This window comes from Suncus etruscus, chromosome 18, assembly GCF_024139225.1.
Source record: "Suncus etruscus isolate mSunEtr1 chromosome 18, mSunEtr1.pri.cur, whole genome shotgun sequence".
Lineage (NCBI taxonomy): Eukaryota > Metazoa > Chordata > Mammalia > Eulipotyphla > Soricidae > Suncus > Suncus etruscus.
Window position 1 is genome coordinate 6,374,535 of NC_064865.1, and position 24,388 is coordinate 6,398,922.

The 24,388-nt window shown below is 40.2% G+C and overlaps 1 protein-coding gene and 1 non-coding gene across 2 annotated transcripts; both read left to right on the forward strand.

Moving 5' to 3' along the window:
- Positions 1-2,523: 2,523 nt before the first annotated feature.
- On the forward strand, positions 2,524-14,060 carry ANKRD66 (ankyrin repeat domain 66). The gene is made up of 3 exons (XM_049765218.1): positions 2,524-2,686; positions 3,637-3,865; positions 13,862-14,060. The coding sequence occupies exons 1-3, from the start codon at positions 2,524-2,526 to the stop codon at positions 14,058-14,060; spliced, it is 591 nt and encodes a 196-aa protein (XP_049621175.1).
- A 9,383-nt stretch (positions 14,061-23,443) lies between these two features.
- On the forward strand, positions 23,444-23,550 carry LOC125996746 (U6 spliceosomal RNA). The gene has a single exon (XR_007491428.1). It is a non-coding gene; the product is annotated as a U6 spliceosomal RNA (small nuclear RNA).
- Positions 23,551-24,388: the final 838 nt, after the last annotated feature.

A 24,388-nucleotide genomic window follows, 5' to 3' on the forward strand; every position in this document is an offset into this window, starting at 1 on the left:
AGTAGTTGATGGTCTTCTTTGACACTTCTTTTTTGGTTTTTGTTCTGGCTGAAGCTTCTCTAGGAGAGGAGTGTCAGGCTTTCTCTGAGCCTACAAGTGGTGTCAGGTATAGATCTTATTAGACCTTAATTCCTGTGAGTCTTGACAGCTTTAGGGCTAGTGACAGTTACTTCATTGGGGCTACTTATGCGAAGTGGGAAGGAAAAAAACTGCAGCCTGTGAAGGGAATCTACTAGTTTTCTCACCCTACTTCTGCCACTCTGGGGCAGATGGGTAGAGCTAGGACTGATAAAGTCTGTGGTGAGCTCCTGTGCGGCATGGATACCAAGTCCCACCAGCCCCACTAGGCAGCCAGTTAAGCCCCTAATATCCACTTGTTCCATAAGTCATGGGACTTAATCCTTGTCACCAAAGAGATTTCTCTTGGGGAACCATGGACTCAGGCTGGAGTAAAATAGCTCTTTGCAGAAAAGGAAACAGTCCTAGACCTTAACCAGACTTTTCAGGTCCATTAACTTCCCTCACAGAAAAAAAATTCAGGAGGAGAAGTGGAAAAAAAAACCCACCAGATTTTATTCAGAGATACTATGGAAGGTAGGATAAGGAGGCCTCAAGTGCTCAAGGGAGAGCAGGGGCTGCTCCAGCGGCAGGGAAAGCCCCTGTGCGTGTCTCAGAGTGTCCCCAGTGCACATTTCTTTTTTTTTTTTTTTTGGGCCACACCCGTTTGACGCTCAGGGGTTATTCCTGGCTATGCACTCAGAAATCGCCCCTGGCTTGGGGGGACCCTATGGGACGCCGGGGGGATCGAACCGCGGTCCGTCCTACGCTAGCGCTTGCAAGGCAGACACCTTACCTCTAGCGCCACCTTCCCGGCCCCCCCAGTGCACATTTCAAGAGGGGAGATATGGCAACATATGAACGCAGACACATATGCATGGGCTGGCAACACACAAGTGCACTTCTTCTGAGTTAACTTTGATAGGGTTTCTCTCAATCTGCTTCTTACGGGTTTTTGGTTTATTTGGTTTTGGTTTTGACTAGTTAAAAATTCTGTTGTTTGGGTGGCTTCAGTGGGAAGATAATTATCTTTTTGATCTTCCTTTCCTGGTCTTTGTGCCTGCCAGTGCTTCTCCTGGTAATGGGTCCAGTTCTCTGGGTCTTCAGTGTCTCCAGATAAGACTTGTATCAATGATGAAACAACTCCTCAAATCCTGTTTCTTGGCTTATTACATCTCAAGAATTCATTACTAGGGGAATCTTTTACCTGCATGCCTGCTTGTTTCACCAGCTATTAATTTTATTACATCCTAAAACTTTTATTATTTCCCAAGAATTTAGTGCCAAAGGAGGAGCCCTTTTTTTAATCCATCTGCCCGCCTACTTCAAAATTATTTTATTTCATACAGTGCCTAACCTGCTTCTAAAGGAAACGATTTTGCATGAAAATAAAGGCTTTCATTTTAGTTTCACAAAAATTATATAATAGATTACATTCTACATATGAGAAAAGTTTTCAGAAGTATACATCTAACTCCAAATGCACTACTAACACTTTGGAGTAGGAGTACAAGAGCACTGGAAGATGGTGTGAGTTCATAAAGCAAACTTCTAACCCCTTGTGAAGATAGCCCTGCAGAAGGGAGTCACTGATTACTTTGAGATGTGGTACTTACTGGCATACACTAACTATAGCAATGACCCTGAAATGGCTACAGCAGGTCTCTATGTAGGTCTGTGGTTCCCAGTGCCCAGAATCAAATTTGGAAATAGAAAATTTATTGAAAAGTAGATACATGTCCAGTCATACATTGAGTAGCTAATTCCTAACTACTTCTGAAAACAAAAGTTGTGATTACAGATGTAAAGCTCTTCATATTTGAAAGATAAAAATACCTATTTCAGAATTAAATTACTCCATAACGGGTTATGGAACATTAAAAAAAAAAGTAGAAAGGAAAGTGAAGGAAACTCCCCAGCAGGAATGGAACTCAGCATAAGACTAAGTTGAATTTATTGATTGACAGAGAATGCACTGATCATATAAAGTGGTCTGGCCATTTGCCTTAGGTGTCCTATTATCTTAGTCCCCTGTGAGCCTCAGTTCTAGGACAGAATTTTATGGTCTTGGGGAATTACAAGAATGTTTAAATTATAAAGCAGGGCCTTGGGGATGAGGAGTGTGTTAGGTCTATGGGAACCAATGGAAGTGTTGGCAAGTGGAAAATGAGGCTTCTTTCAAATAGCTAAGATCTAAATGCAAGGAGCCGGTGAGGTGGCACTAGAGGTAAGGTGTCTGCCTTGCAAGCGCTAGCCAAGGAAGGACCGCGGTTCGATTCCCTGGCATCCTATATGGCAGCCCCAAGCCAGGGGCAATTTCTGAGCGCTTAGCCAGGAGTAATCCCTGAGCATCAAATGGGTGTGGCCCGAAAAACCAAAAAAAAAAAAAAAAAAACCAAAAAATAAAAACAAAGCATTATAAAGAACTTCCCAAATGCCATGTTTTTCCCACAGTTGTCTTCTTTCATGGAATTGACTAAATTGGCAGACATGACAAAACTCCACCAAGCTGTGGCTGCAGGAGACATCAGTTCAGTGAAGAAGATTTTGAAAAAAGGTCTCTGTGATCCAAATTACAAGGACATCGACTGGAATGACCGGACTGCACTTCACTGGGCTGCTATCAAAGGTGAATGGACAAAAACCCAAATAGAATCCATCTCTTTGAGTTCACCATTCAAGAAGTAACACATCAGTATTCTATGTGAGAGTGACTAACAGGTATATGAGTTTATGAAAAAAAATTAGCTGAAAGGATAACACATATAAACATTATTAAGAAAATGTTTCATTATTAAGAAGATGAGTAAAGAAGGAACAAACAGGCCTTTATTCTTGAATACAAATCTTAAAGAAAAAAGACCATTTTACCAGGATTTACATAGCCTTTTTTTTTACTTTCTCTTGGGAGTCAGGCCTGATGTCAGAATATGACAGGCAGGCATTGTTAGAAATATTGCAGAAATATATTTCTCTATTACATTTATTTTGTATCCTACAATTTTGGTTGACTGGTTTCTTTAGGTATCAAAATTATAAGTTTGCATCGGTAGGGCATCCTCTGTATCTGAGAACAGGAATAGATTTTTGCTGTTTGGGTGATTGTGTTCAGTTAATGACTTGACTGCAGCTTTTTTTTTTTTTTTGTGTGTGGTTTTTGGGTCACACCCGGCAGTGCTCAGGGGTTATTCCTGGCTCCAGGCTCAGAAATCGATCCTGGCAGGCACGGGGGACCATATGGGACGCCGGGATTCGAACCGATGACCTCCTGCATGACAGGCAAACGCCTTACCTCCATGCTATCTCTCCGGCCCCGATTGACTGCATCTTATATCCAGAACTTTTATCTGAAAACAGTACACCATTAATGTGAGAATCCTGGCTAGTTTCTCCTGCATTCTGATTTGTAACTATATTTCGAATGTGTTACAAGGTGCTACTTTATGAGTATACCAATTCCCTATTTTTTAATTCCTATTTACCTCAAACTGAGATCACTTTTGGTTAATAGGCTAGTCCTGTCCTCAATGACAAAAATATTTTTGTCTTAATTTCCTATTTTTCCTTGGTCTTTCTAAGGTCATTTAGAGGTGTTGCAGATCCTGATTGAATACGGAGCCAGGCACTGCCTGGTAACTGATGTGGGCTGGACCCCAGCTCACTTTGCAGCCGAATCAGGTCATCTGAATGTACTCAAAATTCTCCATATGTTGCATGCTGCCATCGATGCCCCTGACTTCTTTGGAGACACCCCAAAGAGGATTGCACAAATCTATGGACAGAAAGCGTGTGTGGCCTTCCTGGAGAAGTAAGTTTTCTTTTATTGCATATATGGAAAGTGCATAGAAACAGGATTCTGTAATCAAGATATTTGCTACTTGAACAGTCTCCAGTGGATAAAAATAAAATGTGGAAATCCAACTGATGCCGGTGGGGATCTGGGTGACTTGTGTGACATAGAGAGGAGAGAGGCAACCGCCTTGAGAAAGAAATCTGCTGCTTTCACTCTACCCAACTCTGCCATCCAAGGAATTAAATGCTGGGGATATCTATAACAGTGTGCCTTGCTCTGGCAAGGAAAGCAAAGTCAGTTCTAGACCTTACCCAGGTCTTTCAGGAAAGTCACATTTCTTTACAGAGAAGAGCAGTAAAGCAAAAACAACTTTTATTTGAGGCACTGAGAAAGGGGAGGACGCTAATCAAAAAGAGAGACAATAATGTGCTCGAGAGAGCAAGGACTTCTCCAAAGGTGGAGGAAGAAGCTGGGTACACATGGCAACATAAAATACCCATCCCACGAGGGGAGAAGCAGGTGACATGTATTGGGCACCATGTACCCTCGCAACACATGTGCACCCATGGAGCACATATATTGACCTCTTTTGTTCTAAGTTGGTTTTATTGGGATTTCTATTTGGGTAAGAGTCTGTTGTTAGTTGGTAGTTGATGGTCTTCAATGATAGTCCTTTCCTGGCCTAAGTACCTGCTGGAGTTTCTCTTGGTAGAGGGTCCAATCTTTTCTGGATCTGTAGTAGCACCAGGTGAGACTCTAATCAGTGACAAAGTAACTCCTCCAAATTTTGTCTTTTGATTTTATTATATCTCAAGAATTCATTTCCTGGGAGTCCCTTCCCTACCTGCCTGCCTCAGAACTGTTCTTGCAGTGTTTTATTGAATTTTTACTAAAATGACTAATTTCATGAAATTATCTTATTTGAGATACTGTGAAATAATTATTAGCCATTAGAATAATATGTAATTATTATTTTAACATATTCAATCATAAAATTTATTTTATTTTATTTATAAAGGTAATTTCCAAGAGGGAGTCAGAGGGTCCAGGACCTCCTGATAGTAACTTTAGGTCAACCAAAGTAGTGGCTTAATAAAAAAACCTGAGGATGAGGTTTTATTTGGATCCTGCAGAACAGAATATCCTGAGATTATTTATCTGTAGATGGAATCCAAGATGTTGTTCTTAAAACTTGTTCTTTTTGTTTTGTTTTGGTTTGGTTTGGTTGTTTAGTCACATTCAACAGTGCTCAGTGGTTACTCCTGGCTTTGTGCTCAGAAAACACTCATGGCAGGTTCTGAGGACCATATGGGATGCTGTGGATTGAACCCAGGTCCATCCCGTGTCTTCTTCGTGCAAAGCAAATGCCTGCTATCATTTGGGTCCCCTTCTCTTAAACCTTGTATCCTAAAAAAAAATTCAATATTATGATGTAGATAACTTGGAGATAAAAGAGATAAAACCTTGAGTCCGGAAGCAAAAATTCTTTCTCCTTCTCAGTCTCGACCTTATCTCTTGCATCCAGTTACCTCCATCCTCTGAAGAATTGAACATTTATTAGCAGTATTCTATGCTTTTAACAATTCTTTTGTACCTCTACATTCATTTCTTCCTGAATGGTCAAAGGGGATCATCAAGACCTTTTCTCATTCATCTCAAAATCTTGGTGCATCAGACCTTGTCTCATTTATCTTATTTCTCTTCTTCCTGATTCATCACATATCTGACGGTTTCTCTGTTTTCTCTCTGCCCAACATAGGGTTTCATGATTCACTGCGTTTTCCATTTTTTGTCCCATCATACCTGACTTTGAAACACTTTGTCCTTCTGTGTAACTTATAACCCAGAACCCTCAATACCATATAGTAGACAGTGTGATAGCATGGATCAAGCATAGATGTTTTTTTTTTTTTTTTTGGTTTTTGGGCCACACCCGGTAACGCTCAGGGGTTACTCCTGGCTATGCGCTCAGAAGTCGCTCCTGGCTTGGGGGACCATATGGGACGCCGGGGGATCGAACCGCGGTTCGTCCAAGGCTAGCGCAGGCAAGGCAGGCACCTTACCTCTTGCGCCACCGCCCGGCCCAAGCATGGATGTTTTACAAATCGTGATGTAGCCCTTTGTATGAACTCCCAGGATTACATTTTTTGGGGTTTTTTTTGGTTTGTTTTTTTTTTTTGGTTTTTCGGGCCACACCCATTTGATGCTCAGGGGTTACTCCTGGCTAAGTGCTCAGAAATAGCCCATGGCTTGGGGGGGACCATATGGGACGCAGAGGGAATCGAACCGTGGTCCTTCCTTGGCTAGCGCTTGCAAGGCAGACACCTTACCTCTAGCGCCACCTCGCCGGCCCCAACATTTTAAGTCCATTTTTTACCTAATAGATATTTTTGTATTAAATTTTGCCTTTTTTCTATCCTGTGGAAGTATTATCATTCCATATCAAAACTTGCTTTTATATTTTATTTCTCATATAAGAGTGTCATCTTACTTGGTCACATCTTTTACTCTCTTATGTATCTTTATTTTTGTTTCTTTTCCTTCCATTCATTTCTTTTAGACCTATAGATGTGCAAATAGATCATGTGAAAGAAAAAAGTAGCATGTATGTTTTCTTCCAATTTTCTATACAGTTGTCTCTACTTCTTTCTTGCTCTTCAGACATCTTATACCAAATGTACCAAATTAGCTGTCATTCAAGTTAACAGGAATGGGGTTTGCTGATTGCTAAATCATTGACTTCTATTTGTATCTTATGTCTGCTTAATTTGGTCTTTATATTTCTATAATTCTGTTTTCTTGCTCTGTCCGATATTACTGTCTCTGGTTATCTTTTTAATCATCAATCATCTGACCCTTTTCTCATGATTTTATCTAAGTTCTTCTTTTGCAAACTTTTTAGGTTCTGAGATCCTTAGAGCTCTGTCCTTGTTTTTTCCCTCTGAGTGACTAGTGGGTGGATGACCACTTTGTAGAAACACATCATAAGTCAAGTGGAGGAGTGGGTGGCACTGCTGAGCTGACAAAACTTACCAAGGTCAACCACATAATGTACAGATATTTTCTATTTATCATCATTTCTTATGAGAAACTTCCCTTCTGACTGTCACAGGATTCAGAGAGAAGGAATCTTGGGTAAGGGGAAATTTTGTCTGGATCTTGAAAGTTAGCTACGAACTTGCTTGTAGAAGAGGGATGATTATATTTTCTTTGAAAGGAAAACAGCAGTTAGAAATATGTGAGAATTGGGCCAGAGAGCACAGCAGTAGGGCGTTTGTCTTGCAAGCGGCCAACCTGGGATGATCCCTGTTTGACTCCTGGCATCCTATATGATCCTCCCAACTCCAAACCTGCCAGGAGCGATTTCTGAGCACAAAGCCAGGAGTAACCGCTGAGCACCACCGAGTATGACCCCAAAACAAAACAAAACAAACAAAAACAAAACAAACCCCTCCAAAAATAAATATGTAAGAATTGTATGAGGTCAAAGTGACAGCACAACAGTAGGGTGTTTGCCTTGCACACGTCAACCCTAGAAGGACTTTGGTTCAATTCCCAGTATCCCATATGGTCCCCCGAACCTGCCAGGAGTGATTTCTGAGCACAGAGCCAGGAGTAACCCCTGAGCACCACTGGCAATGACCCAAAAACCAAACAAAGAAAAAGGTAAATGTATGTATACCTGAAGAAGAAGAAAGACAGAAAGACAGTAGAAGATGAATGGCTTGGATAAGAATATTTATTCAAGAGAGAGACAGCTAATTAAATTGTGTAGGTTTTGGAAGACGGGGTTAGAGGGAGAACTAAATTGTAGTGACCATGGTAGCTAAATAAGCAGATGAGTGAAACTATCAGGGATCAGCAATGGAGCCATGAAGCCAATGATCTTGTGATGTTCCTAATGTAATTGGGAAAGGCGGAAATGGGGCTGTGCAGGGTGGATCAGAAATGCTTGGAATAGAAGCAAGAAGTTCACTTATGGAATTTCCTAAAATTCATGTTGCAAGCAATTCAACTGTAGAACTGGGATGAGAAAGGAAGTATATAAAAATTTTAAAGGATGCCCAGACAGTTATTTTGTCATTTTCAAACATCCTAGGGAGTCATTGGAGAATTTCAACTTTTAATTCAGTTTCTCTAAATAAATAGTAATATTTTTATTCAATAAGTATTGTTGAATTTTTATATGCTGTGACATTAAATCATCTATTAAAAATAAAAATTTTAAATGTTAATACTTTTTGGGTCACACCCGGCAGCGTTCAGGGGTTACTCCTAGCTCTATGCTCAGAAATCGCTCCTGGCAGTCTCAGGGGACCATATGAGATGCTGGGATTCAAACCACAGTCCTTCTGCATGCAAGACAAACACCCTACCTCCATGCTACCTCTCCAGCCCCTAGTCTCTCTCTTTCTTATACACCCTCCCCATTCCTTCTCTTCTCTCCTGTATTATGGCATTAAAAAAAATTACAAGCATGTATTCTTTTTTCAAAGCAGAATGAAGTTAACAAAAAACTTTATCTGTTTAATAATTCCAGCCATCTGTAATCACAGAGGCAGAAACTGTCAAAATTTTCCCATTCTTGTTTCTTTTTTTCTACAGCTTCTCCCAGAGAAAAGGTAATACCACAACTGTTTTCCTCCAAAGGAGGATCCCTCCATGTCTCCTGGTTTTGGAAAGCAATTGCTTGTACAAAAAAGTTAAAAATGAATTAAGTAGGAGCTGGAAAGATAGTATTTAGGTAGTGTGTTTGCCTTGCATGCAGAAGGACAGTGGTTCGAATCCTGGAATCCCACATGGTCTCCCGAGCCTGCCAGGAGCGATTTCTGAGCTTGGAGCCAGGAGTGACCCCTGAGCACTGCCCAGTGTGACCCAAAAACCAAAAAAAAAAAAAAAAAAAAAAAAAGAATTTTCGGAAATGGATATATAGGTTTATCAAAGGATAGATTATCATTGAACTAAGGAAGAAGAGGTCCAGGAGGAGACCTGTGGGGGAATTAGTGACCCTTTGGCCTAACTTAACTTCTTTTTTTTTTTTTTTTTGGTTTTTGGGCCACACCCGGTAACGCTCAGGGGTTACTCCTGGCTATGCTCTCAGAAGTCGCTCCTGGCTTGGGGGACCATATGGGACGCCGGGGGATCGAACCGCGGTCCGTCTCCTAGGCTAGCGCAGGTAAGACAGGCACCTTACCTCCAGCGCCACCGCCCGGCCCCTTCTTTTTTATTTTTAATTAAAATTTTTAACTGAATCACCTTGAGTTATAGTTACAAAGTTGTTCATAATTGAGTTTTACTCATACTGTCCATAACCCATCACTCCACCGGTGCACTTTCCTTTCACCAATGTCCCCAGTACTCCCTGCCTTTTCTTCCTCCTGCCTTGCTTTATGGCAGACTTTCTCTCTACTTTCTCTCTCTTTTTCTCTCCATCTCTCTCACTCACTCTCTTTCTCCTTCCTATATTACTTTTCTTTTTTTTCTTTTTCCTTTTTTAAAATTTGTTTAAAGAAAATACATTTGTTTCAGGAAGAACAAAAGCAACATTGTTAAAAAATAGAAAGAAAAGGGGCCGGGCGGTGGCGCTGGAGGTAAGGTGCCTGCCTTACAAGCGCTAGCTAAGGAACGGACAGCGGTTCGATCCCCCGGCGTCCCATATGGTTCCCCCAAGCCAGGGGCGATTTCTGAGCACATAGCCAGGAGTAACCCCTGAGCGTCAAACGGGTGTGGCCCAAAAACCAAAAAAAAAAAAAAAAAAAAAAAATAGAAAGAAAAACTAGGGGCTGGGCGGTGGCGCTGGAGGTAAGGTGCCTGCCTTGCCTGTGCTTGCCTAGGACGGACCGCGGTTCGATCCCCCGGCGTCCCATATGGTCCCCCAAGAAGCCAGGAGCAACTTCTGAGCGCATAGCCAGGAGTAACCCCTGAGCGTCACAGGGTGTGGCCCAAAAACAAAAACAAAAACAAAAACAAAAAAAAAGAAAGAAAAACTAAAGAGATGGAAGAGAAAGAAAAGAAAAAGTTCAGTAACAAGTATATTTTTGAAAATTATTGAATCACCGATGAACTCATTAAAGCTCTAGCAGAAAGTTTAGTAAGCTTCTCTTCTTCTTCTTTAAGGATAAGAATTAAAGAAATACAGTAAAAAACAAAGTTTTCTGAAGTTTTCTGGGCTCCTGGCATACTAGATTGTCCAACCCCTGAGTCATTCTCTGTGGTCTGAGTAAGAATATTTTTTTTGTACAATTGTTGTTGCTGGTGTCAGGTTTCTGTAGTTAAAGATCCTAGATTCTGTGCATATCCCACATAGAAGTCAGGATGATGTGGAGCGTCCTCTAGTTTCACTTCACTATTAGGGGGCAATGTGGAGAGCTTTGCCCTGAAAGCAGGTGGTTGTTGTTAAGTCTTTTGGGTGTTAAGGGAAAGTTCCTTGGAGTAAATAGATGCCAGGGCAGCAGTAGGGTCTTCCCTGGTAGAGGATTGCTTCCAGGTTTTGTTATAGACAACTGTGTTTTTAGATGGCATCCCTGGTTCAGGGGTGAATGGACAATGTCCATTCTTCTGAGGCCTGAGTCAGGTTATTATGACAATGTTCAGGGTGTAGGACGCCACTGCATTACAAGATTTGTGTATTCATATCTCTATTAGATAAGAACTTGTTTGTATGTATATTTTCCCATTTTAATGTGCCTATGCAAAAGAGGAACTATGCCACAAGGTATTATTGGTGCATATGGGGGCCTCCCCATAACTTGGTTCTAACTCCTTTATTCCTTTTAGACGCTGTGGTTTGCATATTGTTACTGAAGGGGTATCATGTATAACCCTTTATCTCCTTTCAGCATCCAACTTGTCCATAGTGATCATTTTTTTATTATTTTTAACATATTTTTTATTTAAACAACATGGTTACAAAGTTGTTCATAATACAGTTCCCCTTCACAGATCAAATTGTTCATGTTTGAATTACAGTCGTACAGTATCTAACAACCTTCACCAATGCGCATTACCCATCACTAATGTCAACAGTTTCCCTCTCACCTCCCCTGATGCCCTCTTCTCTCCCACCTATCCTCTCCTACCCGCCTCTGAGGCAGGCATTTTACTTCTCTCTTTCTCTCTCTTCTTCCCCTTCTCTCCCCTCTTTTATTTTGTGACACTGTGGTTTGTACTACTGCAAAGAAAGGTGTCATGAGTGTACTTTTCATATTAGACCTTCTCTACTCTGACTGCATTCTCTGTTCTTTGTGGCAAGCTATTTACCATGGAATGTTCCTCCTGATTTTCATCTTTATTGTTAGAGTGATCATTTTCAACTGCTATTGCCATACTGGTCTCTTCTCTGCCCTAACTACATTCCCTAGCTCTTTGTGGCAAATTTCCTATCATAGACTAGTCCTCCTGGCTCTCTCTTATCTTTGGGTATCTGGATATTATCCTTTTTTTTTTCCCTAAAAATAAAGTTAAAGATACATCAGTCACTGTAAAATACAGTAATGAATATGAAGTTTAGTTTGGGAAAGGAGAGAAAACATTTATATAAATAACCTAAAATTAATACAACATCAATATGACAAGCCTCAAAAAGGCAGGTCAAGGGCCCAGAGAGATAGCACAGCGGCGTTTGCCTTGCAAGCAGCCTATCCAGGACTAAAGGTGGTTGGTTCGAATCCCGGTGTCCCATATGGTCCCCCGTGCCTGCCAGGAGCTATTTATGAGCAGACAGCCAGGAGTAACCCCTGAGCACCGCTGAGTGTGGCCCAAAAACAAAAACAAAAACAAACAAACAAAAAAGGCAGGTCAAAAGAGGAATGCAAAACTTGGTCTAGATGCTCAAAGAGTACTTCTGGGGGCCGGGCGGTGGCGCTAAAGGTAAGGTGCCTGCCTTGCCTGCGCTAGCCTTGGACGGACTGCGGTTCGATCCCCCGGTGTCCCATATGGTCCCCCAAGCCAGGAGCAACTTCTGAGCACATAGCCAGGAGTAACCCCTGAGCATTACCGGGTGTGGCCCAAAAACCAAAAAAAAAAAAAAAAAAAAAAAAAAAAAAAGAGTTCTTCTGGTCTTTTGGGACCATGGGAACTAAGAGACAAGGAAGTTTTCTTTCTTCTCAATGATTTTTAAGGTACTAGGATCAATCCCAAGGCCTCACCTATGTTAAAGCGTGTGTTGATCTCTACTATCATCTTCAACTTTATTTTTTTTTTTTTTTTTGGTTTTTGGGTCACACCCAGCAGATCTCAGGGGTTCCTCCTGGCTCTACACTCAGAAATCGCTCCTGGCAGGTTCGGGGGGACCATATGGGATGCCAGGATTCGAACCACCGACCGACCTTCTGCATGCAAGGCAAACGTCTTACCTCCATTCTATCTCTTTGGCCCAATTTTTATTTTTTTGAATGTTGCTTTGCATTTAACATACTGTTTGTTTTTCCTGTATCATAATTTTTTTTAATTTTTCAGAATTTTTGTAAGAAACTTTTATTGGTAAGCACAATTCTGATTATATACATCACCCAGAACAACTAAACTTAGACATGGTTGTCTAATTGTACTCTGTGGCATAGTCTTTAGAAAGATGATTACAAATTTTAAAAATTACAGGCTGCAGTAATAAAAGTTCAGAAAAAAAAAACTCAAAATAAAACATTGAAGACAGAACACTTTCAAAAGAAACATATTGTTTCTTTCTTCTGGATGTTTTTATGTCCTAACATAAACAAATCTCTATGTTTTGGACTACTCCTATATATACAAAATGACAAGTTTTTGTGTGTCTTGACAAGCACTCTAATTAATAAAAGAATTAAAACAATTTTATTAAATTTGGTTAATTATTCCCTTCATGTATTAATCTAAAGTTCCAGTGGTCCTCAAACTATGGCCCACCGGCCACATATTGTATTTGTATCTGTTTTGTTTCTTCATTGCAAAATAAGATACATGCAGTGTACATAAGAATTCATTCATAAGTTTTGTTTTTACTATAGTCAGACCCTCCAATGGTCTGAGGGACAGTGAACTGGCCCCCTGTTTAAAAAGTTTGAGGAACCCTGAACTTTATTTAATATGTTCATTTGTTGCAATACATCATTTTCTTAAGAAAAATTTGATTTTGTGAAGATAATAATTTACTCCTGGTAATTCTTTTATGAATTGAGACTTTTTGACTGACTTAGTTTTTTTTATATATGTTTTATTTATTTATTTATTTATTTATTTATTTATTTATTTATTTATTTATTGATTGATTTATTTTTGCTCAGGGGTTACTCCTGGCTATACGGTCAGAAATTGCTACTGGCTTGGAGGATCATATGGGATTCTGAGGGATCGAACCGCAGTCCGTCCTAGGCTAGCTCGTGCAAGGCAGAAGCCTTACCGCTTGCACCACTGCTCTGGCCCCTAGTTATATATTTTTTTTATCCTGTTTCAAACAGTAGAAAGAAACAAGGCTTCCTATTCTAAGGGGAAGATTTAGGAATAATCTTATTCCACATTACAGTTCTTCTGAGGTGGTAGTTATGTTAGTACTTATGGTTAAGTTAAAATCGCAAACAGATGCTCTGATGATTGTATTCCACTAATCAAAGCTCTGCACCATTTTCCTTTTATTGTTCACTTTGCCAAACAAGCAGGAACTGTTCCCTGCTAAGGGACAGCTGTGTTCTCACCATGATCCTGAACATTACACATTAGAGTTCAAAATTCTGGCAGGTTTCTGATCAGTTGGCACCAGAAATAGTCAGTTTTCAACAAAAGAAAACTTTGACTTCTACTGTATTTCTAACTTCTAGCTCTTTCTTATGAGATTCTGGCTTAACATCCCAAAATTCTGTATGAGAGGAGAATGCATCTTTTAAATTCCATTTGTCTCTAAATTTTAGGGCTTGGGAGATGACTTAAAAAGCCAAGAGGAACCCCCAAGCACTGTACAGGGATAATAGGTCCTTGAGCACTGCATGTAGAAGCCCATTGATTTCTGTAAGTGGGTTTCACTGATTTCTCACCCCCCAGGGCCGAACAAGAGTGCTTGGACTATCGCCTCAGCGCTAGTGAAAAAGGGCTGCTACTGGATCAATGGGATGAAGACTGGAATGCCAAGAAAAGAGAGCTGGAGCTGTCACTTCCTGCATCAATCCCCAGAAAGAATAAAAAGAATAAGAAAATTCGATACCCCCTTAGGATCAACAAACCCAAAGAAAGTGGGGCATGAGAAGGCACCCAAACTCCTGGAACTCGTTTCCTAAAACTACATGTTTCCTGGCATAGACTTGAGGCCATCAGACTAGATTGTGTGGGTATAATATCACTCATAAACCTTTACCCAGATGGCTTCTGGCCAGTTGTTCCCTCTGGCTGCTCTCTAGGCTGGGATGTTGTTTCTTTGCTAATATCTCCTTTCAGACAAATTGACCAATAGATTAATGATGTCAACTGCTTGCATTTTGTCACTGGTAATGTGTCTATCTGCATCTCCTACCACACCCATAGCCCTCTCCATGCAATTAGAAACCAAGAAAGAATGTGAACAAAGGCTACTCCCAGTTTCCAGCAACTTCTTTCTTTGTGAAACAGAAACTCACAATTTCTAGAGGTACAGGCTGGCAACAATCAGAGAGAAATGACTAGAAACCTTGGCACCAACTTCTCTGATCCCACAAACCCAAGGAGGGGGTCACACAGATAATAGAAACTGTGCTTAGACTTTTGTTTTTCCAGTACATGTCAAGAAATCTAAATTCAAAGAAGATATTCCGAGTGAAACTATTGTTTCTAGATTAAGATGTTCTATACATGTAATAAAATCAAGTTTTGGAGACTATAAAAACACTAATGATAGTTAATTTTGATTTCATGTTGGAAAGTTTGTGCTTTGAATGCTGCATTATATAAGATATGATGTTAATATGCATTTTAATCCTTTTCTTTCGCACTTTAAAAATACAGTAAAGAAGTGATGATTTAGGACAGTGGTGGTCTATGATCATACCACCCTGAATTATTTTTCTGATCTCATCAGACCTAGAACAGTGGTGAAGTGGTTTGGAAACTTTGGTGCTGGTGGAAGTATAGTAACTTTTACATCAAAAGCATGAACATTAAGGGCCAGAGTGATAGCACAGTTGGTAAGGCATTTGTCTTGCATGTGGCTGACCCTGGTTTGATCCCCAGCTTCCCAAGCCTGCTAGGAGTTATTTCTGAGCACAGAGACAGGAGTACCCTACGGCACCACTGGGTGTGACCCAAATAATAAGAAAAACACAAACATTAGCATTATTATAAACCTTGTTTTCTTTTGTTTGTTTTTGTTTTGGGCCACACCCATTGACGCTCAGGGGTTATTCCTGGCTATGCGCTCAGAAATCGCTCCTGGCTTGGGGGACCATATGGGACACCGGGGGATCAAACCTCGGTTCGTCCTAGGCTAGCACTTGCAAGGCAGACAGACCCCTTACCTCTAGCGCCACTGCTCAGGCCCAAACTTTGTTATCTTAATAATAAAAATAAATTGGATATTCCTGTGGCTTGATTTTTCTTCTACATATGTATTCTACATAGACTATTGCAGTAGAAACCAGAAAATATTTAGGGCTTCGAGTAGCAAGCTGCCATTGTAGCTAAGAAGATCTAGTTCCACTTTTACTCCAGAGGCCAATCAATTGAGAGATAAGGTGACAGGTCAGCAGGTCAGAAGATGATGAGTCATATCTTAGACAACCATCTTATCTGCATGACTCCATAAGCAGTTTTTATGTAAAATGAAGAGTTTATTGTTTTAATAGGAAAGAATTTGCAGGCTGATGAGCACTGAGGGGGTCAGCAGTTTTTTTTTTTTTTTTTTTTTTTTTTGTAGTGAGAGTTCCTTTGAGATCAGTCTATTGTATCTGCAAATCTAACAGAAAAATTCTGGCAGACAGAGTATTATACTAGGTTTTGGGGGTACAGACAAGTGAATCTAACTCCTGCTTGTAAAAGTTTTCTGGGGTTTGTAAAATATGCCCAGAGCACTTTATTTATTTTTTGATTTTGGGGTCAAACCCAGTGGCACTTGGCTTATTCTGACTCTGCCCTCACAAATTATCCCTGGTACCCTTGAGGGACTATATGGGATGCCAGGGATCGCACTTGAGTCAGCCATGTACAAGGCAAATGCCCTACCAACTGTGCTATCATTCAGTCCCCTCAGGAATAAAATGTTTTGATAACACACTGCCCATGAGAGCCTATTTTTCTCCTCTTTATTTTGCTTTGAATTTTGAATTCAGCTCTTAATTTTAATTTCTTTTGGACCAGTTTAATCCTGATACAACTTGTTTGAATATTGTTGAATATCTTTGTCTAAATTAACACCTTAAACACCTAACATTTCTAATTCACATTAATAAATTAATACATATATTAAAAGGCCATGTTTGGTTGGAATTTTATAACATAAATAAATGCTTTAGCATAGCTCTCAAAGACAGAATTTGTTTTGTTTTGTTTTGTTTTTTCTATCCCAGGCATAGATTCGTTTTCTTTAGATCCATTTCACACAATTGGTTCTTGCTTGTCCTGTCTGTACTGGTCCTCAAACAGTTTGGATATTGCATAATATCTTAACCAATATAATTGGTCTTCTTCCACAAAATTGAAAAGATCTTTATGCAAAGATATAACAGAAACATATTACCTTGGAAGTATGAAGTGGCACATTCTATAACAGGGCTGAGGAAAAGTAGAAAGATATTTTAAAGGAGAAATAATCAAAATATGAAAGAAAAAAAAGAGGGGGGTAAAAAGAGATGCACACAGAGAGACACTTTTGGTTTTCAGTTCTAGTTCCCTATTCAACACTGAAATACTGCTTGCATAATAGTATTTCCTCTTTTGGGACTGGAGCGATAGCGCAGTGGTTGGGTGTTTGCCTTGCATGTGGCTGACCCAGGACTGACCTCAGTTTGATCCCCAGCATCCCATACGGTCCCCCAGGCCAGGAGCGATTTCTGAGTCCATAGCCAGGAGTAACCCCTGAGCATCACTGGGTATGGCCCAAAAACAAAATAATATATAATAGTATTTTCCCTTTGTTTACAAAATACTAAATGTAGTGACTATTTTCTGGTAAGTACAGTATTTTATGATCATGAGTTTGTGGGTCAAACAAATATAATTTTGTATTTTCCTCTATGAAATAGATAAAAATCACCTTACTTTCAGGGATTGCTTTGAGGAAAAGATGATGCAGTGTCTGTAAAGAGCTAGTACTGTCCTTTCAAAACTGCTAACTGGTCCTTTGAATAAGTACTGTGTTTCTATAGTCTTTTAAATTTTTTTCCTAAGAATTCAAAAGGGATCTAGGAGTAATGCCCTTTATGGGTCTATGGGGGCCTTTTAGTTCACAAATCTCCCCTCTCTCATTTCATAGCCTGTTGCTCACAGGTGGAGATATTTGAACAAATGTTTTGTAAGTGAGAATGTTCTTAGGTCTCATTCTCTGAAGGACCCCAAATTTCTTCATTGAATTCTTTTTTACATTCTCATTGAGGCATTAGAAGAAAAAAAATGTGTTTCTTTCAACTCCAAGTTTTGTACAGGAAACAGCAAATAGAAGAGCTTCTTTATTATGGAAAGAATATGTCACAATAGATTTCATTTGCATGACACACCTGAGAGGCAGCTATCATTATCCCAACTGACATCACTGATTTGAGTTCTGAGAGGTTGAGTCACTTTCTCTGAGCCACCTAATTGATGTCTTCAGAGACTTCAAAATATGTCTGGGATGAATGGATAGATGAACACTAGACTAGATCTCAGATTGTATGGGGATGGGAATGGGGGACGACCTTGGAAAAGTTGCTTGACTTCACTACTAACCCCACCTGTAAGTTGGTAGAGTACAGTGCCTGTGCCAAAGGCTAATGACATCCTGTATCTCAGACACTTAGAACCTTGTGCTCTACAGGGGAAAAGTCATTAGCTTGCAGATATTAATTTAATGATACTCATATGGTTATATAGAGATTTAAGTATGAACAGGGATTCTGGGACAGAACCCTTGACCTGTAGAACTAGAGATAGAACTCATTCTTCAAAGACACATAGAATGTGCTATTCTAGAAGAATGCACAACCTTTAGACTTAGGCTATTTAAAAAACATTAATAAGATTTTTCAAAAGGTATTATCCAGAGAGATAGTACAGTGGGTAAAGTGCTCTCTTGGACATTGCTGACAAAGTTTGAGCCTCTGGCCTCCTCCTGAGCCCATTTAGAGTGATCTTTAAGCATACAGGCAGAAGTATGCCCTAAGCACCAGAGGGTGTGGCCCCCAAACAAACAAAAAGTAGGGCCAGAGTGGTGGAGGTAGAGGTAAGGCCTTGCAAGTGCTAGCATAGGACGGACCATGGTTGGATCCCCTGGTGTACCATATGGTCCCCCCAAGCCAGGAGCGATTTCTGAGCACATAGCCACGAGTAACCTTTGAGTCAAATGGATGTGGCCCCCCAAAAAACCAAAACCAAACCAACAAATAAAAAGTAGACTAATATGATTCCTAGAGAAATCACACTAATATATAAAAATGGATATTAAAATTTAGTCATTTATGTTTGTTAACTGTAAATTTGGACATAAGCAAAACTTTGAAATAACTGAGGAAATGATAAGAAAGGCTATTTTTTGGCTACTAGGAAAATCTAAAGCAAGCAAACTCTTTTGCTTTACTTTTAACAGTCATAAAATATTTAGAAGCCTATCCATATTTTGTACTTACCATCATACTGGATTCTGAAAATCGAAAGGCAAATAAGGCCTGAATAGGTTGCTGCATTCCTAAGATAATTTATTCAACTTTAGACACTTGTTGCTCCAAAGCATAGCTTTAAATATTTGATGGAAAAATTTGAAGTAAATCACAATTCAAATGGAAAAGAAAGTCTTGGCTTTATAGATGAAAGAGTGAAGAATTCTTATTGGTTGGATTGTGCTCCCTCAAAATGCATGTTGGAAGAACTAACCTCACTGAATGCGATCTTTGTGGGAAATAGAATCATAGCAGGTATAATTGATCTAGATGAGAACATACTGGGCATAAAGTGAGAAGACAAGCTGAAAGGAGAGGTTTGGAACATATATGTTATCTATTGTACATCTCTGTACATATATAATGTTACATCTCTATTATATGTTATGTATAAATATATAAATATCTTTTTCTTAGAAGGCATCAAATTTGATGGTGTCTTAATTTCAGATTTCTAGCTTCCTGAACTGTGAAGTAACACATTACTGTGATAAAGCCATATGACTTCTGATAATTTTTTTAAGCCAGTCAAATTGAGCAGTGGGGGGAGGGTTATATACCAACTTTTGTGATACTAACATTAATGAGTTCTGATAAACCATTGCCATTGGACCAGCCAATTTCTGATCATTTTTTATGATGACCCCAGTAAATAAAGTAGCCATTTAATAGTCGTTGTGAAAATTAGTTTTATCCCAATTTGACTGGATCAGAAGATGCCTACATTGCTGCTTACATATTATTTCTGGAAGTGTTTTGAAGGTGTTTCTAAATAAAATCAACATTTGAAATTGTGAACTCAGTAAATTGCCATGTCTTATCTACTGTTAGTTGGTAGCATATGATCCCTTAAGAGCTGTATAGAACAAATGGTGAAGGAAAGATGAATGTCCCGTTTTTTACTACTTGCTTGCTTGATTAACCTAGTACATTGACTTTCTTTTGCCCTGTATTGAGATTTATTGACTCCCATGGTTCTCAGGTTTTCCCTGATTCACAGATGCTTGATTTTTTACAGGAATGACACACTTAATAATATAGAGTTTGTGTCCTTTATAACTGTACGTCCAATGCCTCTAGTAATTTTTTTTTTTTTTTTTTTTGCTTTTGAGTCACACCCGGCAGTGCTCAGGGGTTACTCCAGGCTCTCTGCTCAGAAACTGCTCCTGGCAGGCACAGGGGACCATATGGGATGCTGGGATTCAAACCACCTTCCTTCTGCATGCAAGGCAAACACCTTACCTCCAGGCTATCTCTCCAGCCTCAATAATTTTTATAAACTCTCTCAATGTCTCCTGATATACATTCTCTTACATTACTATATTTATATAGATGCATAATTAATTCCTGTATATGTATATACTATAAGTTTACATGCTATTTTTTCTATTTCCTAGTAGAATTCTAATAATAATGGGGGGCATTGGTGGCGGGAAAGTTGCACTGATGAAGGACTATTTATATTCTATGACTGAAACCCAGCTGTGAAGTTTTCTGTAACCACGATGCTTAAATAAATTATTATTTAAAAAGTTGCTTCTGGAACCCCATAAATTGAAAAAACACAGAAGCATATTTAAACCAAAGCTTTTTTCTTTTTAGCATCTTTTGTTTTAGTTTTTCTTTGGGGCGGGGGGTCACACCGGTGGTGCTCAAGAGTTTCTCCTGGCTCTGCACTTAAAAATCGCTCCTGGTAGGTTTGGGGGACCATATGGGATGCCAGGAATCTAACCAGGCTCGTTCCTGGGTTGGCCAAGTGCAAGGCAAATGCCTTACCACTGTGCTATTACTTAGGCCCTTAAACCAAAGCTTTTGAATCTTATTTCAGAGATTTTTTTTTTTTTCGGTTTTTGGGCCACACCCGGCGGTGCTCAGGGGCTGTCTGCTAAGAAATAGCTCCTGGCAGGCACGGGGAACCATATGGGACACCGGGATTCGAACCAACCACCTTTGGTCCTGGATCGGCTGCTTGCAAGGCAAATGCCGCTGTGCTATCTCTCTGGGCCCCAGAGATATTTTTTAACATATCAAGGTGGTAAATAATGTTCTGCATTTTCACTGCTTCTTCAGTTTAGTATTTTTATTTTGGCCAATGACTATTTGAATGACATACATTTTCTCTTGACTATGGAAAAATTTTATCTTTATTGCTAAAAAAAATCAATAGCATATAGATTCTAAAAACTGTTCTACAGAAAAAAATATTCCGTATGTAATTCTTTTAAATAAAAGTATTTAGAAGTATGAACAATAAGTGAATAATTTTACTCAATTTTTTTTTTTTTTTTTTTTTTTTTTGGTTTTTGGGCCACACCCTGTGACGCTCAGGGGTTACTCCTGGCTATGCGCTCAGAAGTTGCTCCTGGCTTCTTGGGGGACCATATGGGACGCCGGGGGATCGAACCGCGGTCCGTCCTAGGCTAGCACAGGCAAGGCAGGCACCTTACCTCCAGCGCCACCGCCCGGCCCCCTCAAGTTTTTATAATATAAAATAATTTGATAGATTTTTAAAACAGTGTAAGTTATCTGGCATTGCTGGAGTGTAATAACTGCCTTGATTCAGACAAAAAGTTGAATTTTTTTTTTTCTTCTTCTTACCAGGGTTCAGACTTTCATTCTGACTTTGTGAACTAAGGTCTGTTGGGACCTGGGTTCTGAACAAGGAGGGACACCACTTTGTAAAGGCTACATGACAGGCTTCTGTTCTGAATAAGAAAGACGCCATTTTGTAAGGACCACATGGTGTAAGCTAGGTTTCCACAAGCCTATTTCCATTAACACCACCCCAAGCTACCTGACCATACCAGGTTACCTATCAGGGAAGGACACAAGGGAGCAGTAGGAAGGTACCCCTAGATAATAACCAATCAGTTTAAAGATCATCATTTTAAACATTTTATTTTATTTTATTTTGGTTTTGGTTTTTGGGTCACACCCGGCCGTGCTCAGGGGTTACTCCTGGCTCTATGCTCAGAAATCACTCCTGGCAGGCGCAGGGATGCCAGGATTCAAACCACCAACTTTCTGCATGCAAGGCAAACACCTTACCTCCATGCTATCTCTCCAGCCCCCATTTTAAACATTTTAAAGAAAGCTAGAACCTCCCTATATTCCTTATCCCTTCCCTTTATAAACCTCTTCATGACTTAGGTGAGGTTCATCATCTTTTCTTTTTTTTTTGGATTTTGGGCCACACCCGGCCCCAGCAGAGTGCTTAGGAGTTACTCCTGGCTGTGCTCAGAAATCGCCCCTTGCTTGGGAGACCATATAGGACGCCGGGGGGGTGGGGGGTGCGGGGGGTGGGGGGGTGGGGGGGGTGGGGGTCAAAACGTTGTCCATCCTAGGTTAGCACATGCAGGGCAGACGCCCTACCACCTGCGCCACTGCTTCGGCCTGGTTTCTCTCCTTCTGGAGTTGGCCCTGGCCTGCCAGTGTAGGGGCTGTTGGCAGACAGATTAAAGTATTCAGCTTTACTTCAGTTGTGTAGTCTCGTTCTTCAACTCTGGACTTTAACAAGGTCTCTACTTTGGTTTCTGCTTTTATTTGTTTTCAATATTTTGAAATATATTGACAATGTTCCTTTAAATGCCCTGGCAAAGAGGAACTTTGTGGGTGAAGAAGAGAGTGTTGAACAATAACAAATGAGTCAGCTATATTCTATTTTTTACACTGAATTATTCTGTCATAGTTAAAGTGATTATTTAGTTTTTATTCTTCACGCTGTATTTTGGTTGGGATACTACCTCTGGAATCCTGACTACAAAATTCCTTAACAAAATAAAATTAAAACGATCTCAGCGATATGTAAATATGCATGTAATTTGTAAATACGTATGTCCATTGAGTATACAATGGTCAAATTGTTTTTCCTTATAATTCTAGGCTGGTTCAAAAATCACTTAATGCACTTTACCATATTCAACAAACCTAAGGAAAAAACTATATGATTATGATAGTATATGAAAAAGGCAGTTGAGGGCCTGGAGAGATAGCACAGCGGTGTTTGCCTTGCAAGCAGCCGATCCAGGACCAAAGGTGGTTGGTTCGAATCCCGGTGTCCCATATGGTCCCCCGTGCCTGCCAGGAGCTATTTCTGAGCAGACAGCCAGGAGTAACCCCTGAGCACTGCCGGGTGTGGCCCAAAAACCAAAAAAAAAAAAAAAAAAAAAAAAAAAAAAAGGCAGTTGAAAGAAAATCCAGCGAAACAAAATAAAAAAAATTGGGAAATTAAGAAAACCTACTAGGTAAGGCCATCTATCACATGATTTTAGTAACATTGCAATTAAGTAAAAGACTGAATATTTTCAGCACAGGATGCCTCTGGGGTAGTATGCTTGCCTTGCAGGCATGAGGCAGTGAGTTCATTTTTGCTGAATGTATCTCAGTAGCCTCCTGTTCATAATTTCTTGTTTTAAAACTAAGTGTGAAATCTCCATCACATGGTATACAGGTGGGTGACCCTTGGCCATAGCAGCCACATCTACAGCAAAAAAGGAAAGAGGGAGGAATATCACCCTCACTGGTTACTAGTAAATATCTCATATTTACTAGAGGTTCTAAACCATATAATAGTTTAGAAACAAGAAAATAGTAATGCACATTAGAAATTAAGAAATAGGGCCGGAAAGGTGGCGCTAGAGGTAAGGTGTCTGCCTTGCAAGCGCTAGCGTAGGATGGACCACGGTTCGATCCCCGGTGTCCCATATGGTCCCCCAAGCCAGGGGCGATTTCTGAGCCCATAGCCAGGAGTAACCCCTGAGTGTCAAATGGGTGTGGCCCAAAAACCAAAAAAAAAAGAAATGAAGAAATAGTGCTCGCTTCAGCAGCACATATACTAAAATTGGAACGATACAGAGAAGATTAGCATGGCCCTTGTGCAAGAATAACAAGCAAATTCTTGAAGCATTCCATATTTAAAAAAAAGAAATGAAGAAATAAATTTATCTCAATTCAGATGATAAGACTGATTCTTTATAAAATCTAAAACAATCTTCAAGGAGAGTTTCTTGAACTAATAGAAGAGGTTACCAAAAGTTGTTGGATACAAAGTCAATACAAAAAGCCTTTTTCTATTTTCTGTTTACTAGCAAGGAAGTACTTAAAAAATGAGTAAAACATTCTCTCTCCCTCTCCCTCTCCCTCTCCCTCTCCCTCCCTCCCTCCTTCTCTCTCTCTCTCCCTCTCCCTCCCTCCCTCTCTCTCTCTCTCTCTCTCTCTCTCTCTCTCTCTCTCTCTCTCTCTCTCTCTCTCTCTCTCTCTCTCTCTCTCTCTCTCTCTCTCTCTCCCCCCCCCCCCCAATCGACAGAGTATGATCTTAAACAAAACAGCTTCCTTCTTATTACTATATCAACTCATTGGATCACTCAATTGGAACAAGATGAATACCACACTGGGCTGGAAAACAGCGTTCCTGGAGCCATAAGAAAATGCCAAACACAGGGATCCTAGGGGACACAGGATGACTTTGCAGCTAGGAAGTTGTTGCCACAGCTCCTAGCATCACACCTCACTCCTCCTCCTGCAGAAAGGTATTGATTCCGGAAGCAATGATTGGGTGCATCCAGCTTCCCTCCTCCCCCAGGAGACAGCCTTTGAGCTCTGAGGAATCCCAAAACGCAGCCAGGGCGGCTAGCGACAGCGCCATGGGCCAGGGACTGTCACTCGGGGGTAGGCAATGCTGCCTCTGCCTCTGTCTGCAATGTGGAACCTTACAGGGCCAGCAAGCAAGACTGTCACACAAGTGCAGAAACCTGAG